This window comes from Nicotiana tabacum, chromosome 6 (assembly GCF_000715075.1).
Source record: "Nicotiana tabacum cultivar K326 chromosome 6, ASM71507v2, whole genome shotgun sequence".
NCBI lineage: Eukaryota > Viridiplantae > Streptophyta > Magnoliopsida > Solanales > Solanaceae > Nicotiana > Nicotiana tabacum.
Genome location: NC_134085.1, coordinates 201,885,239 through 201,902,768, shown reverse-complemented (window position 1 = coordinate 201,902,768; position 17,530 = coordinate 201,885,239). Strand labels below are relative to the sequence as shown.

General features: G+C 36.0%; 2 protein-coding genes and 1 non-coding gene across 9 annotated transcripts; all 3 read right to left on the bottom strand.

The window, feature by feature from the left end:
* Positions 1–494: 494 nt before the first annotated feature.
* LOC107827213 (transcription factor MYB62) lies at positions 495–2,966 on the bottom strand. Of its 3 annotated transcripts, none has more exons than XM_016654306.2 (4): positions 2,256–2,966; positions 1,978–2,130; positions 1,749–1,878; positions 495–1,238 (listed from the first exon to the last, which is right to left on the bottom strand). In XM_016654306.2, exons 2-4 carry the CDS (start codon positions 2,126–2,128, stop codon positions 653–655), a joined length of 867 nt encoding a protein of 288 aa, XP_016509792.1. In that variant the 5' UTR covers positions 2,129–2,130; positions 2,256–2,966; the 3' UTR covers positions 495–652. The 3 variants fall into 3 exon arrangements, with proteins under 3 accessions (XP_016509792.1, XP_016509793.1, XP_016509791.1); XM_016654307.2 differs by lacking the exon at positions 2,256–2,966 and having other exon boundaries at positions 495–984; positions 1,066–1,238; positions 1,978–2,247; XM_016654305.2 differs by lacking the exon at positions 2,256–2,966 and having other exon boundaries at positions 1,978–2,247.
* Positions 2,967–5,965: 2,999 nt separating this feature from the next.
* On the bottom strand, positions 5,966–10,243 carry LOC107827214 (uncharacterized). 5 transcript variants are annotated; one of them, XM_016654312.2, is made up of 3 exons: positions 9,649–10,053; positions 6,343–8,888; positions 5,966–6,260 (listed from the first exon to the last, which is right to left on the bottom strand). In XM_016654312.2, the coding sequence occupies exons 2-3, from the start codon at positions 8,554–8,556 to the stop codon at positions 6,216–6,218; spliced, it is 2,259 nt and encodes a 752-aa protein (XP_016509798.1). In that variant the 5' UTR covers positions 8,557–8,888; positions 9,649–10,053; the 3' UTR covers positions 5,966–6,215. The 5 variants fall into 5 exon arrangements, with proteins under 5 accessions (XP_016509798.1, XP_016509797.1, XP_016509796.1 ...); XM_016654311.2 differs by lacking the exon at positions 9,649–10,053 and adding an exon at positions 10,097–10,243 and having other exon boundaries at positions 5,966–8,888; XM_016654310.2 differs by lacking the exon at positions 9,649–10,053 and adding an exon at positions 10,090–10,242 and having other exon boundaries at positions 5,966–8,888.
* On the bottom strand, positions 10,069–10,142 carry TRNAN-GUU (transfer RNA asparagine (anticodon GUU)). Its single transcript has one exon. It is a non-coding gene; the product is annotated as a tRNA-Asn (tRNA).
* Positions 10,244–17,530: the final 7,287 nt, after the last annotated feature.

Below are 17,530 nucleotides of genomic sequence, written 5' to 3'. Positions count from 1 at the left end.
TTTTATCCGTATTAAATATGGGTCTTATCAAATACTTTATCTTTTTTTCCCTTTCATTACCTGTATTCAATCCGCTCATATCGAGCCAACCCGCCTATTTGCCATAACCAACCGAAGAAAAAGGAGAAGAAAGAAAAATGATAGTCTTTCAACTCTTTAATGGGCGGCTAGACAATCTTCCTCCTTTCATATTTTTCAGTTGCCACCTTTAATATTTCCGTCCTTTGTGGCATCTTATGGTTTTCAAAAGTTGGCGAGAAGTAATTCTAAAAGTCTTAAGGTCTTATCAATAAATCCCTCTGTTTCCTAGAACTGACTCAATCAGAAAAAAATATGTCGTGAATAACCCTCATTATTTTGCTTTTAGTAACCTTTTTCTGCAATATATGTATGTTAAGTATACATCATTTCAGTTTGACTTGTACATACCATGTCCACTAACGGGAAAGGTGGACAGAAAACAGAGTACTCTGTTTTTTCAAGAAAAGAAGCAGTTGAAAATGAAACTAGCTTCAATCACGCAATTTCAACTATTAACAATTGGTCATAACCTCACTATTTTTGGTAAAAATATCATGATGTAAGGTCACTATCTAAAATGCCATGAAACAAGAAAGATGACCATAGTTTTAGGTCCCTTCTACTGAAATTGCTAAAATTGATCCATGCTCCAGAAGCTGTCAGCTAAAATATCACCATTCATCATATTGTTTTCTCCACCCACCATTTGATCATAATTTGTCAAAAAGTTGCCAGTTGCTGGGCTGAAAGTATCCATATCATAACTGTTGTCGTCAAATGGAAAATGAACATTGACAACAGAATCACCCATCTCACGAGGTGGAATTTTAGGACATTCCGAAATAATGTTGGGAGATTTATAGATACTCATGGATTCTGACGAAGGTGATCTCGAACTGCAGCATCTGCTGCTGCTGATGCTGTTTCTCTCTAAGCTTAAAACTTGTGGGGTTTGTGTAATTTCTGTGATATTTAAAGGACCATATTGTGAATCCAATAATGAAGTTGATTGTGAAGTCTGAATTGATGGAATAGCAGATGAACCTTGTATCTTTTGTAGAAGCCGAGGTATCCAAATACATCGAATCATGTGTTGAAATGCTGCACTATTGGAGTCAATCTTCAAATGCTTAGCTTGTTTCTGCACCCTTGTTCTCCAGTAATTCTTGATTTCATTATCTGTTCTTCCTGGTAGATATTGCGCAATCTTTGACCATCTATAACATTGTCAAGGAGAATCACACCAGTTATTATAGTTCAAAACTTGATAAGCTTAACAAAAAAATTGATTTAACATCAGGTTTTCTGAGCAATGACAAGATTAAAGGAGATTGCTAGACCAATATATAATTATATACCCACACTAGCAGGGTCAGAGTCAGAAACCAAGTTACAGGTTCGACCAAACTTAGTAACTTTAGTTCAAACTCCGTATTTGTCTTAAAAAATTCATTAATATGTACAAATTATGTACAAGGTTGATTTCCCTGATGGTAAGCACACTCCACTTCCAACCAAAAGGTTGTGAGTTCGAGTCACCCCAAGAGCAAGGGAGTTCTTTAAGGGAAGGATGCCGAGGGTCTGTTAGAAACAACCTCTCTACCCTAAGGTACTAGAAATGAGGCCTACGACAAACCCTGCCCACTGGTACTAGAAATGAGGCTTACAACAGGCTCTAAAACGGAAACAGTTGCTGTAGGTGGAAGAAGAACCAAAGAGTACTGTACCTGTTACCCAACTTGAAATGAAGTTCAAGAATCAGGAGTTGTTCCTGAGGAGTGAGATTCCCTCTTTTAACGTCCGGTTTCAGGTAATTCAGCCATCTCAATCTGCAACTCTTGCCTGTTCTCTTCAATCCTAATAAATCAAGAAAGTACATGGAATCAGCAACTAATCAAAGTGTCTAAAAGATCAATATATACCATGAGCTAACTTAGCTATGGACAGGTGAATTACCAGCACGGTGTGCAAGCATGTTCCATCGGCCTTCGCCATGTTGGGAAATGTAATTTACGAGGAGACTGTCTTCTTCAACAGTCCATGGACCTCTCCTCAATCCAATTTCTTCATCACTAGAGCTACTTGAACTTTTAGACAAGAAAGACATGTCTGTTTCCATTGACAGATCTTAGTACTGAAAATGTGCTAAAAAGTGGAGTACTTAATATATGATTGAAGCAAGAGTGGCTAGCAGCCAACTCAGATTTATATGTGTAGAGATTTTTTAGACTCACCACTTTCTACTATATATAAGTAGATGCTGGGTCGAACTTGCCACAAGTTGATTTCCAAAAGTTTTCAACCCAATCCGGTGCACTAAGCTCCCGCTATACGCGGGTTCAGGAAATGACATGGACCATAAGAGTCTATTGTACGCAGTCTTTCCCTGCATTTCTACATGAGACTGTTTCCACAGCTCAAACTCGTACCAGTTATGTCAAGGCTCTCTTTGAACCAAATAAAAGGTATAGAACGTAACGAGAAAATTTAGAGGACCTTTTAATATATTAGAAAAATTAATTAGATTCCTAAGTCAGTTAGAAATTAAAAGTAGGTGCATAAAGGTGACTTCCACCTAGTTATAGTGCCTAATTATTAATCTAACTCTCATTTATTAATTAAATATAACTAATGGTGTTCACAGGTCCTATAAAATATAGGGTCAATGTGAAACTATAGGCACTTTCTGTAGAATTCCAAACTGAAGATAAAGGCGGTGATAAACTTCTCGATAAGGACACAAAAAGTTATCAAATGTAGTTTTACTGGAGCGGGCGGGGAATGAGTTGTATTAAAAATATTTATTCACGTTTTCACTAAACCAAGTAATTTAGCCATAAAAATCTGCAAATATAAATGAAAAATAGCACTTAATCTTAGTCAATTGATAGTCGTTTAATGGAGGATATATATATATATATATATATTTGTTTAATGCAAATACCGAGTATTTATCATATTATTTTGAGTTCAAGAAGTGTCTATCCCTTCAAGATTCTCCACTTATAAACGTGGTTGACCGAAACACATGTATTACAACAAATGTATCCAGAGTTCACCAAACAGTAGTTATAAAACGTGGGAATTTGTATGTTAGCCCAAGAAGGCGGCACTTTGAGCCGCTGCTTGCATTTTCAAAACAAGTTCCCCACTTTAACTTGGATTCCTTGTCAAATGCCATATTATTTGTGGTTCTTCAAAGGCCATCACAATACTCGGAATAATTACAAACATTTCCATTTAATTGAATAGTCCTGCAATTCGGCTAAATTTGACTCAAATTTTTCAATTACATCATTTACTATTTATTAAGTTTACAAGTGCAGGATATAGGCAATCTCAACAAGCAATGGTTTATTCCATAGCAAGGGAAGTTCTTGTTAGGAAAAATGACAAATGTATAGCCGCTGTAAAAATAATAGCCGAAAAAAGATATAAAATTTATATAATTTTTGTATATAACATATATATATATATATATATATATATATATATATATATTAAACAAGTTTTATATATTTTTTCGGCTATCAAATATAAATAATTTCTGTCGCGGGCTAAAAGTGATAATAGCCCTGACTTAGAAGAAAGACAAATAGGAGCAGAAAGTAAGAAGATTTTTCATTTAAGACTAACTTGCTATCATTTATGTAAGGCAAAATACCTTAAACCACCCCTAAACTTGGCTCAAATTATTAGTATCATTCTCGAATTATGCCTGATCTTAATTTCAAAAAAAATGTCACATAGACAGAAAAATTCACGTGACAGGTGAGTGCACCCACACTTTTTGCCATATCAGCGTCTAGGGGGTAATGAGTCTCAAAAGGTCAAGTTGAGGGGGGTAATGGATATAATTAAGACCGGGTATAGTTCGGGGACGATTCTAATAATGTGAGCCAAGTTTAGGGGTGATTTAAGGTATTTTATCTTTATGTAAAGAGGATACTAGTCACCTCCATATTATGTTTAATAATATTAATTTGATGCCTTATTCCACCCTAACTTATTTAGTAGACTACTGACTAGTATAAGTCTTAAAAAAAAAAGAACAAAAAACATGACACAAAGTCTATAAATCCTTCCCCAGTCAAAGTTGGGGTGACATAATACATGACTTCATATTTTCAGAACGTGTGAAGTGACCAAGAAATTTAACAAGAAGAATTGCATTTGCCGTTGGAAATCCTGATAATTCAGTAGACTAAAACACTTAATTCCAAACCGACAAACTCTGACAGTCAAACTCAAACCTTTTACTGCTCAGTTAAGAGTAGCTAACAGCTCTTCTAATCTTTGATAAATCTCTATTACGATAATTGCATGTCTTCATAAACTCAGATGAGGTTAAAAAGAGATACATTTCTCCACAAAACATCAGTGTCATGGCTCGAGTCCAAGCCTGATTTTCTACAAAGGCCGCAACAATTATTTGAAGATAAACCTTGTTGACAAGTCCTTCAGAAGTTTCAAAGAAGACAATTCACCATAATTTCTCAATCAAGGTGATTAGGCGTGATAAACGGCCCCAATTAAAAAATAGGACAAGTGATTAACCAAATAGTTAAGAATACAAATCCAAATGCAAAGGTAGAGAACAAATATCCCTTTGAAACACAATACACAGAACTAATACTGAAGGCAACTTAAAATCCTATAGTGGCGTTTAAGGACTTGGTAGAGGAACTAAATGATTTTCATGCACTTATACGCTGCACAGGAATTCCGCAGCTGAATCTAAACGATTTGCAAAGCACTCATTGAAGAGCAAACGATGTAACAGGATACAAGAGCAAGAATCACTGAGCTCTAAATCTACATGCTTGACACAGTTTTACTCGTGTTCCAGCAGATTAATACTTTCTGATCAAGTTTCAGTTTTGAGAGAAAAGAACTGTGCAGAAATCATACATACAATTTTTTTCTTGAATGATGTGACAACAACATCTCTTTCTGGATCAGCCACATTTCATGCAGAACTCCATTTGAGATGATTTTGAAAAACCTCCATTTAGACAAAGAAGGGCCAAATACCCCACTGGAATTGGCAGATTTTAAAGTAACACATGAAAGAAGAAGAGACTCTGTTGCTCCAAAATGTAATCAAGAAAGCTTATGCAAACTAACAATGTTATGCATATTAGGGATACACTACCACTAAAATTGATCGTGATGCTTTGAAGACTAAGTGATACTCGAAAGTCATCTTTACATTTAATCAATTGAAAATGCAATCAAGGAATCCCTCACTTCAAACCTAACAAAAAAGGAGCAGAAGAGATGATGCACGTCATAGTGTGAAACCTTTACCTATAAGTGTGCTCACCAAACGATTAAAAGAACTCAAATAACAGACGCTAATTATGCTAGTACTTTCAGAAATTAGATCTGCAAAATGAAGAGAAGAGAGGCTACCCCCATTTTGCAACCCAAAAAATTAAAATAATTGAGCTGTTTACAACCACTAATAAAACTTTTTTACTGTATTTTTACAGTACATCACATGTCTAGAATGGTGAGTGAGAAAAATAACAAAAATAAAACCAAAATGGAGATGAAAGAAACACGCTATATCCAGTAGTAAGGCATCAGAACATATTTATGTACTTATATTCCCTACATCTAGTATCAAACATTATGCAGCCACGAGGAGGTGACTGACTGACTGATCTTAGCTAGTTTCATGATTACAATTCATATATCTAAATATTCGTTAATATATCCATTCAATCAAATACTTAAATGTACTGGAAATTACAAAGATCCTTTTATCTGTAGATCCTAATGAAACTCCCCTGGATTTTACGTCTACAATTCACTACCAACAGATCCAAATATTCACCAGCCAACAGGACAGAAAAGGAAATACCACCTTTTGTTAACAGTAGAAGCTATTGGGAAGGGAAGGAATGCTCAGGAAAAAGAAAGAAAAAAGGATTCTATGTATGTGAAATATAGTGGATGCTGTGCTTATTTCTAATAATAACACAAACAATGTCTCAGTCAAAATCTGGTAATATCTATTACTAGCTGCTAACCATGTTTGGTAAGAAATAAACATTTCACCATAAATTAAAGGAACAAACAGAAAAAGACTTCACCTCATTCCTGTAATTTAGATGAATAACCTCATAAAGTACAGTAATCACGCAAAACCTGTCGTGCAAGATCCAATGCTCCACTTGTCTTATAGATCAAGTCAAGGTTGTAAGCTGCTTCTCTATGCAACCTGCAATAACCTGAGTTTTGATTTTCTCTGAGATGTTGGCTTTCATAAGGAAGCTGGGGAATAGGATAATCGTTTTCCCGAATAGAAAGCACCTTCTCATAATATGAAGCGGCTAAAGACATAAGGCTCACATGATGATATGCTCGAGCTATGTTGAATAATGCTTCTTGACTCTCTCCACAAAGTTTTAGATACTTGAATAAAAATGCCATGCCCTGTACCACGCACTGATGCTTATTCTTAAGTCTGACATCAAAGGCTAGATTAATCAATGAAGTCCCAACACAAAGATTAACAAATAGACTATCAGGAAGAAGCTTGTAGGCATGTAGGTATTCTTCTGCAGCAGCTTGATATAGGCTGCCCATACTAAACTGATGCCCCTTAATGATAATTGGAGGTACACATTCTTTCTCCTTTTCCCGAATCCTACGCAAGAATCGAGAATGCTTATGCCGATAAATCTCCATTTTGCATAGTGCTTTAAAGTAGTAATTCCACACTGATATTTTGTAAGGATGTCGCTGAAGAATATCCCTGACAAAATCATACCCACGTCTAGGATCTATCACATTGTATGCCATCTGAGCTCCAAGAAGTGTAAGCTCTTCAATTTTGTCAGAAGATATCACATTAGAAGAAAAGTTCATGATCCATTTACAAACATCCAATGCTTCTTCATGTCTCCCTAGAGACGCCAACGCTTTGGCCAAGTCAATAACAAGCTGATGATTTTCCTCGTCTCTTAAGAGCTGAGGAGTTGGGAGTTTCTTCTTCTTCTTTGGCCAACATTCATCGTCTGACTCTTCACTTTGCCAGTCCATACCAGAAGCTAATGCTTTCAATTTCATTTCCTCCTTCAAATTTGTTCTCCGTTGAAGGAGCCTCTTTGCTCTAGCAGCTTTTTCACGCTCAGCAGCAGTAGCTGCTGGTTTAAATTTCTGAAATAGGTTGTCGACCTGATTGTTTTCCAACACTCTAGCTCTTTCAATCAGCTCACTCGTTGAAAGCTTTTTCTTTTTAGAAACCTGCTGCTCTGTTGTTTCGGAGGTGATTAATTGACTAACCAGGGGGAAAAATACATCTACAAACTCTTGAAGCATAGTTTTAGTCTGATAAATCTTAGCAAGCTTTAATCTTACTTTCTCATCATACCACCAAAACTTAGACTTCTCGCTGCATGAATCTGCTCCAAAATCTATAACTGGTGGGGAGAGCAATGATATGGCTTCATTTTCCTTCTTTTCTTCAAGAAGAAGAGAGGCTAAATTTATTCGCACATCAACATTGTCCTCAAGTGAATGTACAGCTCTGTAGAAGAATCCAATTGCCTCTTCCTTTTTCTCCAATGACAGGTAACATTGTGCAATTTTCAAATTCAAGATTCCATCACCAACTCCCCGACTTTCTTCTAACATCAAATAGTAATGTAAAGCATATTCATAGTGCTCAAGAATCTTTAATGTGTCTGCAGTTTCAACAACTGAATCAACATTATCATTTGCATTTTCTAGTCCAAAAGCCTTCAATAAGGTTTCAGCTTTACTCAGATTTCCAAGATAAATGTGGCAGATTCCTGCTTTTGCTGTTAGATTCAATGGCCATTCTCTCCCCATAAAACATCCTTCAATATGTTGAAGAGCTTTAGCGTATTCTCCATTTTCAATGCATATATTAGCCAGCATATCAATAATTATTGGATCAGCATCTGATGTGTGATATTTAAGATAATCCTCCAGCATCACAAGGGAATGTTCAGTTTTACCAATTTGCTTATACAACTTCACTGCTGATATGCATGCTTCAATATTGTCCGGATTAATTTGAAATACTTTCTCATATGCCTTGGCAGCTTTCTCATATTCTTTCAACTCAATGTAATGGGATGCAGAAAGGAGTCTGAGTGAAATATCTTCAGGTTCTGCAGCTATTGCCTTAGGAAGGTACTTATTTACATCAGCAGCATTCCCTTGTTCTAAAGACCACGACAGAAGCAACTTCCATAATGAGGTGTCTCGTGGCATAAATAAAGCGGCAAGTTCGTAAAAATACATGGACTTTCTCTTTTCACCAATTGCATCATATACAACAGCAAGTGTATGATATGCATCACACGTAGGTTCTAGCAGAATGACTTCATGTAACAGTTTCAATGCCTCTGTATATTTACCGGCAGCATAGCAAAGAGTGGCTTCCCCTAATAACTTTCTGGCCTCAAGATTTACCTTGTTTCTGGAGCCCTTTGGCCTTCCAACTCGTTTGTCCTTTTTTCGTTTCCTTTTACTTCCAAAACTCATGGCTTCCATTATTTCATCAAAACTAGCACCAACAATATCTTCCTCTTCATGATTCTTTTTGGTTTGTTTACTTTGGCAATCAGCTAATGCTTTTCTCTTTCTTTCAGCAAGTAATTCATAATTATCGGTTGATAATAAATTGAAAGAGACGCCTTCAAATTCTTCTTCTTCAGCACTATCCTGGCTGTCATATTTATCTTCACAGTCATCTATAGCTGCTGCCCCTTCAGAGCCATCGCTTTCCACGGAACCTATTTTAACCAAATAGACCAGTTGTTTTTATTGTTCTCCTGTTGCCCCAATTACTGTTAAACTATAACTGCATTAAATCAAATTAAAACCTGCAAATTTATGATGCACATGTTTTAGTCCAGAAAAATAATGGAATGATCTTGAAGCTTATTAAAATGAAACAACCACAAATAGATGCATGTGTTAAATTATCTAGCCTTCATGCCTTTCATCATGTTGAACTTGATTCCAGTTAGAACAGAATCCAAAAACTCAGAGCCATCCCTTTCCACCAGGGGCAGATTTAGGGGGGCGGACGAACCCCCTTCGCCGAAAAATTACACTCTATATTATGTTTTGAATCTCATTGGCACAAGCCAAAAATATAGCTTAGTAGTCAAGGGGGTTCAAAACCTTTGTAAGGTCATTGGTTCAATTCCCCATTGGCCGCAATTTCTTTTAATTTATTAACCTTTCTCTTTTTTGAACCCCCTAGCGGAAGAGGCACTGCTTTCAAAAGAACCCATTTTAACCAAATAGTCTTGGTTTAATTGTTCTCCTATTGTGCCAATTATAGTTAAACTAGAACTGAATTAAACCAAAGTAAAACCTGCAAATATATGATGCACTTCAGTCCAGAAAAATAACATGAAACAACCACAAATAGATGCATGTGTTGTATCATCATCCTTCATGTATAACTAAAAGCCAACTAAAAACTCAAAGAAATTCAGATATGCACATTAAGCAGACCAAATTAAGACTGGGCACTACTGAAATAATAATAAAATTGCATTTTTTTTCTTCTCTAACAAAAAAAAAAAAAACATTATATTCCCACAAGTTAGATTATGTAGACCTTACTCCTACCTTGAACCTCGGCTCAAGGAAAGATATTTCGGTTTCCTCTCTATGCAGATAATATGAAATTGAACCACTGATCATCAACAGCCATGCATTTTTTTCCTTCTCAGAAATAAACTATGTTACAATTTCTCTATCAATCCAATCACATTTAATCCGAGCTGACGCTTATTTACAGCACAGCACGTAGCAAGCGATAATTACTACGACCAATGTTACCTTAACAATGGCAAGAACAGAGAGTAAAGGTCTCTAGGGTTTCTTTATACTTGCAATTCTCCGATAGAAGAAACGGAATCGACTCTATAAACGAAAAACAAAATAGAGATCAACTGAAAAAATTGAAAAGCGGTTTTCGAAAATCGATTTCAAGATAAACAGTAACAGATTTCTAGCTAAATTTTTTGGACTAAATATAAAAAAGAACGCTAGAAGGAGGGCTCGAACCTCCGACCTTATGGTTAACAGCCATACGCTCTAACCAACTGAGCTATTCCAGCTTCGGTGATGGTCTAGGTTGTATGTTTTAAGATCCAGGAATCGACGACTTTTACGTTGTCTCCCTCCCTCAATCGGGTATTACCATTTTCTTAAATACTTTCCCCATTTAGAAACCTAGGGTTACTTTATCGTATGGTCATGGAACTTTATTTTCTGAATCGGTAAAATTACAAACTTTTTTTTTTTATTAAAATAAGAAAATTGAATTATGTAAATATGCATAAAATATTACCAAATGTCAACCTTTTGGGTCGAGTATAGAAGTGAGTTGAGTTGGATTTGTAATAATCAAGGGCGGCTAAACAACATTAGAGGCCTAAAATCAAATTTATTAGGAGGCCTCAAACTTTTGAAAGAAATTCATATTGAGTAACTTGGTTAATGTTTTATTGTTGACAAATGTGTATGATCTGATAAATAACAAACAAGTAATATATTGTTATGAGGTAAAAATATAAAAAATATCAAATTTCAAATTTAAAGAACAAAAATAGAAAGTTGGAATAACAGAACTTGATATTATAAGTTTAGAATTTGATATCAGAACAAAATTCTATTTTTTCAATTTCTTTGTTGTAATTCTTGAGAACTAGAAATTGATTGTGAAAAAAATAATTATTTTTTTGAGTAATAATAGAATTTATAATTTGAAGATGAGAATTCTGGACCATAGAGTAGATGGATTTGTGAGGATCCTCCAAACAAGATTGCTTTAGGAAATTAGGTTTTTGTTTTGGCCTTTTTTAGGCCAAGACCTCCTTCCACTTTTGATTTGGTTATATTAGTCCAACTTACATAATGAAGTTTCTTGGATTCATTGGTTGATTCCCAGATAAAATTACGTTGGATACGATTTATTTGATTGAGAGTTTGTTAGGGAGGTATGTGTATTGCATGGCATGACTGGGGATTGAGTTTAGGGAAGAGATTGCTAGGGTTGTTCTCCTAGCAATATTAAGAAAATTGGCTTTCCAAGCAGTAATTTATTTTTGCATGTTATCAATTATGAATTGGTAGTCTCTAAGTTTTAGTATATTCTGGAGTATGGGGTATCCTAAGTATTTCCCAAAAGAGTTGCTAATATTCATGTTAAATTTATTAGCCACTTCTTTATCTAAGTTGGGAGCACAATTTTTTGAGAGAATGATCCTTGATTTTGGTAGATTAATATTTTGTCTGGATAGTCTGCCGAAGAGTGAAAGACAATTTTTTAATTGAGTTACATGACTTGTCATTCACCTTAGCCATTAGAGTGGAAAAAAATCTATTTTTAAGATCATACTAGCCTTTTTCCCTTTAATCTTTTTGAATTGGTTAATGATTTTTTGAATTATAATAGCATTGTCGCTAGTTCTTCTTTCATTGATAAAACTTGCTTGGAACAGGCTAATCAGGTCATTGAGAAAGGGTTTTAATTTGTTGACAATAATTTTTATGATATCTTTGTACACTGTATTGCAAAGACCAATTGGTCGATTTTTTAGATTATTTACATTATGAATTTTTGGAATAAGGCAGATATAAGTGTTATTGATACCCTCGAGGAGTGAAACTTGTAAACAAAGATTAGTGATTGATGGCCCCATAAATTTTCAGTATTTTTAATAGAAAAAAGGATGAATCCCATCTAGTCCTGGTGTCTTAAAGGGTTTGAAAGAAAAGATAGCATTGGTGACCTCGAAAGGCATTACGCGATTATCCAACATTCTGAGATTGATTTTGTTGAAATTTGTAGGATCATGGTGTATGTCTATCCAACTAGTGGATGTGTGGGATGTTTTGAAGGTGTTGAAAAGATATTGCTTAGTATGTGTTAAAATTTCTGATGGACCATTGATCCAGTTGCCCGCACCATTTTTAAAAAAATATAATTTTATTTTTTCTTTTGTTGTTAGAGGCCATGATGTGGAAGAACTTAGTATTAGCATTTCCCTCTTGAATCCAAGAGATTCTGGCTCTAAGTTTTCAATAATCATCTTCAATTTTAAAGTAGTTGTTGTACTCTATTTGTAGAGAGTTTTCTATTGTTGGAGGAAAATACTATTATAATAGTGCTTGCATTCTTATATACCTTTTAGCCTAGCCAAGATTCTTTTTTTTCCTGAAGATATCTCCAAAGATCTTATTTTTCCAAGTTTTAACATTACCTAGAAAACGATTAGCCGAGTTCAGATAGTTAGTGTTTCCAACTTTCCTTTACTAGGTTATTGAAGTCTGGGTGTCTGCACCAATAGGTTTCGAGCCTAAAAGGTTTTGGAAGGGAAGTATTTGATCTAGGGATTATTTGTAGGAGTAAAAGATTGTGATCAGAGTGTTTTTTTTAAAGGTGAGTTACTGAGGCATTTGGAAAGCAGCTAATCCAATCGCTATTGGCAAGGATTTTATCTAATCTTTTCATAATAAGACCTTTGTTCTTCTTTCTACGTTTTGTCCATGTGAATTTGCATCCCTTAAATCCTAGATCAATAAAACCACATTTATTGATATAGTTCCATATATATATTTGGTACGATTTCTATTTACTTGGCTACCTCATAATTTTTCTGTTGAATCTAGGACATCATTAAAGTCTCCTCCTACTAGACACGACTCATTAAAATTAGCTTGCATATTAATAAGATTGTTCCATATTTGATTTCTGTGGTTAATGTTAATACTAGCATATATAGAGGTAAACAACCAAGTTTTGTGAGTGGGAATTACCTTATTTGTTGCACTAATTTCTTGGCTTCTACGCACGAAGATATTAACATTGATAAGGTTATGATCCCAGAGGATAATCATACCACCTGATTGTCCCTCAGTTGGTATCTCAATCATATCAGAGAAGCCAAAAGGGTTTAGTAGTGACATATGATTGTCCATTCTAGTTTCCAACAATGTGACCATGCAAGGACGATGCATGTTAATAATTTCCGTAAGATTTAGTCTGAAATTGTCATTGTTTCTACCATGAACATTCCAAATGATGAATTATATAGGTCTATTCATGTTGATGGTCCAGTTGTGAAGATCTCTATTCTCCAGCACTCTTGGTGCATGCACTGAGTTCTTTCTTTGGAAGGGCACTAAGATCATTGCATGTTGTCCTACTGTTGGGTCGGCTTGTGGTCTTATGTTCATCGTGCAATTATAGAGTGCCATTGGACAATTGAGCACTTGCATCTGTTCTTGCATCTATGCAAAGATAAATACTTTTACCTCGTCGAGATTTGAATCTTCGATCATTGATTCTGGGATAAAGTTGATGGGAGGTTCCACTGCCTCATCCATCATTTCCTCTTAGTTTGTTGGATTTGCTTGAGTATGGGACTGTGGCGGATTTTGATGTGGTATGGGAGGTGTATGACGAGCATTGGGAGCTTGAACTTGGTTTGCATGTGCATCCCATGTGGTAAAAATTGGGTTGATGCTTGTTGTTATTTTCGGAGTGAAGAATGCTAAGTCCATCACTGAATTGGTGTTTTGGATTTGGACAAAATGGGGTGGCAGGTTCCATTCTCCCATCATCATTTAAGTTATGTTGGGAGTCAAGTTTGGTGCTACTGGGTATAGAATGTTGTTCACCAAACGTGGTCTATGAAGTTATTCATCGATAGACAGATTCCCTCCGAGAGCTGGGCTAGATAGTGGGGGTTTTGTAGTATTATCACCGTCTCTCTTCCGTTCAACATTATGTTGAAGGAGATGGCATGACCCATCAATTCTAGCTCCACCCAAGATAATGAATGGTGATTTTCTGGCAGTGGAGGTTGGATGAAGATTGTAGGGATATTCAGTGTTTGAGGGTTGGATGGTGTTTGATTTGCCATATTTTATAGTCGGTTGAGGCATAGGATTTGAATGAGACTGTGACGTCTCCTACTTGATAGAGGGATTCTTGGAATTTTTAGTAGAAGTGTTTGAACTTATAGAGGGCTTAAGAAGACTGTTGGTTTCTCGAAAGATCACAGTATCTTTTTCAATGATAGCGGCTTTCGTTTCCATGTTATTTGAGGGGGATATCGTATGGGATTTATTAGGGAATATAGCAGATTGGGTTGGGGATACGTGTTCGATGGCATTGAACATTTGGAGCATAGTTTATTGAGGTTATTATTAGTATTAGTAGATTGTTTGGCATTGTAGACAAGATTAAGAGTAGGGTTAATAGTACTTAGGAACGTTTACTTTGGTAATTAGGGGTGTCTTCCATATTTGGTGACACATGTCCATTTAATGTGTCCCTATTATGTAAATCATTGGTTTTAAGATTTTTTTCTCTTATTTTTTTGGATGGCTGGTTTATGGTATTATCCAAAACCATGTCCTCCTCCATCAAAGCTGAAAAATGGTTTTTTGATTGAGAAATTATTTTATGTGGAGGGTGTTCCTCAATGGTTGTATTTTTTTCAGTAGTGTTTGTATCAAGAAGTGTTAATTTGGGAGGGGCTTTGTAGCTTAAAGTTTGAGAGCTAATGAATTTACCTATATTGGTATAAAAATGTTCACATTTATACATGCCTTTGTTGATGATTCTGGGATCTCACTCTTCATGTTTTTTTCTTCCCCCTGCTAAACGTGACAATCTTCCATTCCTCGTTGATCTTGCGCATTTGTTCTTGCATGTTACGATCCTGTTCCTTCTCTTCATTTCTTTTGTTGCTGAGTTTGTAGATTGTTGTTTGATCATGTTGTATTGGTATGTTGAATGGCCTAGGTGTCCACAATTCAAGCATAGGAGTTTGTCACGCTCGTATAATACTTGTTGTTTATGGGATCCTATTCACACATTGGATTTAACCGCTTTGTTCAATGGTAATTCCACACAAAGCTTGCATAGCGGCCTCAGAGAGATGTAGATGTACAAACATCAACTTTAAGTAGTCTTCCAATTGTGTTACCTACTTTTTTCAAAAATATTCCATTATAGAATTCAGTGAGGAGTTGTGTAAGATGTATCCAAATTGCCGTGAGAGTTTATTTGGCAAGGTATGAAGTTTGACTCCCAACGTTGTACCGATAGAAAATGACCAATGATGAACCACAGGCCATTTTGTAGTGCACTAACCATATTTTCTTCTTTATTAAATTTAGCTGTGAAGTAGTCTTCACCAAGATCAATAAGAGGAAAGGTCTCCATTGGATTACAAAGATCTTCCAATTTTCGTTTGAGGATTTAGTGAAGATTTTTTTTTTCCTTGTAGTGTAATTATCACTGAGAATCTCCATGGATAATAAATGTGATGTTTGTCTTCCCCAGTTATTGGAACCGTGTATTCATCCTCTTGGTCTTTAGGAACCTTTTCCCCTTCTTCCTCGATTGTGTCAACAACCATAGGTAATAAATATGAAGGAGGTTGGGATATAGAGAGGTTTCTCTCACTGTCATTGGATAATAGTTTGTCCTTGAAGGTAACATATTGATCAGCTTGGGATGAGTTAATATCAGGTGATTTTGGAGGTAGGTCCTCTAAACCAGTGTGGTTTTCCATTTGTATATTCAGTGTCGGACTAATTTGGAGATTTATGCTAGTTGGTATTTTCCTAGAGAGAAGGCAGAGCTTCTCTTTCTAAAACTTCCATCTTTCAAGTGTGAAAAAAAGAAGTTTATGTATTCCATATTTCATCCCTTATTTTTAGAGAATAGAGAACTTAGTAATTAGAGAAATAAAAGAGAATATAAAATACAAGTTTTATTATTAGAAAAAAAATATTAATATCAGAATGTAAATTAACTATTAGTCACCATCAATCACATTGGCAAAATAATTCTTCTCTTTTTATGAAGATCTTATACTCTTTTACCAAAAATATTTAGTATTTCTTAAATAAAATTACCATAGCCTTTTTTGGGGCAAAATACATAGTTTACCCATCAACCTTGTACCCAAATCCCTCTTACATACTTGTTCACCACATGAACAATATTACACACTCAATCTTTCAAAAGTGTGTCAATAACACACCACTTTTGATAAGTCCAAGTAATAGGATTTCGCCCGCTACCACGCGGGCTGGTGTACTCTTATCGCTAACCCCGAGAGAGGCTATACTCTAACAGCCAACCGACTCATTATCCCTGGCTGCAAGGTTCTAGAAATAGCAATGTATCAGGGGCTGAGCGTACCTTCCGCTCAGGAACAAGAAATGGAGATATTAAGTTAAGGTGTCGCTTTCCTTTTTCTAGCTCTTATTTGTGTTCCCTATCGATGTGTGTATGCCTTCGTCGAAGAAAGTGACCAATCTTTCTGTGGAGGCGGTGAAGGGATGGTAAGGCTTTGAAGCCAAACAAGCAGCTATTAGAAAGAAGTTGAAGCGATAACAGCAGAAGGGGAGAAAAGAAATGACCTAGGAGGTATCCTATTTTGAACACAAATGGTATCAAACCTCAATTTCTTCTTTTGAATACTACTTATAGATAGTCCTCAGAAGAAGGGTTGGTTGCATACCTGCTATAAGGGGGTGCCCCACTGAATCTGTCTCCAACTAATTTTATTTTAGTTTCGTTGCGGGCCAGAGCTCCTTTTGATTCTGTTTTATCTCAGTCAAACTCTATTTGCTAAATAGAAGCACATTTAACGCTTCAGCGGCGAGCTCCGTGCGTGAGCAGCGACTAAGCAACATCTAATCTTTCTTAACACTTTGTATGCTTGAAGGCCCCTCCTCTACGGAAGGGTACAGAGACGAGGCCTTTGATCCAACTCTTTTTTACATAAATAAATGAAAATCCAAAAACCGAGGGATCCATCGGCCGGATAACAATTTTTTCTAGTAGAACCCACGACAAAATGTCCGCATCTTTTTTTGGGACTAAGGCACACGTGCTAAAAAAATATCAACTTGGAAATGCCATACATAATATAATAAAGAAAAAGAATGAATATGCCAACAAAGGACCCTGCTCAAAATAAGTTTTTAAGGTTTTCCCTTAAGAGAAGTCTCGGATCAGGACTTGTTTCAATAGCCTTTCGGAGGAGTGAAACATCAGGCAGAATGGATACCGAGTTCGGGGGGCAGGTTATAGCTTTCGAGCGAGACAACTCATCAACGATTGGTGCAGGATTGACCACTCAGCTATCCAAGTTACGTAAAAGACACATTTTTTTGTTTTTCCCTGCCTCATGAGGGCACACTTTGAGTCCCAAACTTTCTGTCTGAAGCAAATGCTGGAAGTCCAAGATGGTGATATGAATGGAAGATGCCTCTAGAACTTGTTTTTCTCGGTAAGGATAGGTACGAAGTCACTCGACTGAAAGGAGAGGGAACCAGCTCCGCCGGCTAAAAGGACATGGACTCTTCCTTCAGAAGGCTCTGGTTTAATAAAAGAATCTGAATCAGCAGCTTTAGGTATATAGATTCCGGTTCTAACTAAACAATAAGGTAATGAATGGGGAAGCCTCGAAAG

Bases quoted from the DNA above. Each gene is read 5' to 3' on its own strand.
- LOC107827213 (XM_016654305.2), bottom strand. From the start codon at position 2,140: ATGGAAACAGACATGTCTTTCTTGTCTAAAAGTTCAAGTAGCTCTAGT. The intron at 1,879-1,977 runs GTAATTCACCTG...TTGATTTATTAG, and splicing joins CATGCTTGCACACCGTGCTG to GATTGAAGAGAACAGGCAAG. The intron at 1,239-1,748 runs GTACAGTACTCT...ACAATGTTATAG, and splicing joins CATTTCAAGTTGGGTAACAG to ATGGTCAAAGATTGCGCAAT.
- LOC107827214 (XM_016654311.2), bottom strand. From the start codon at position 8,556: ATGGAAGCCATGAGTTTTGGAAGTAAAAGGAAACGAAAAAAGGACAAA.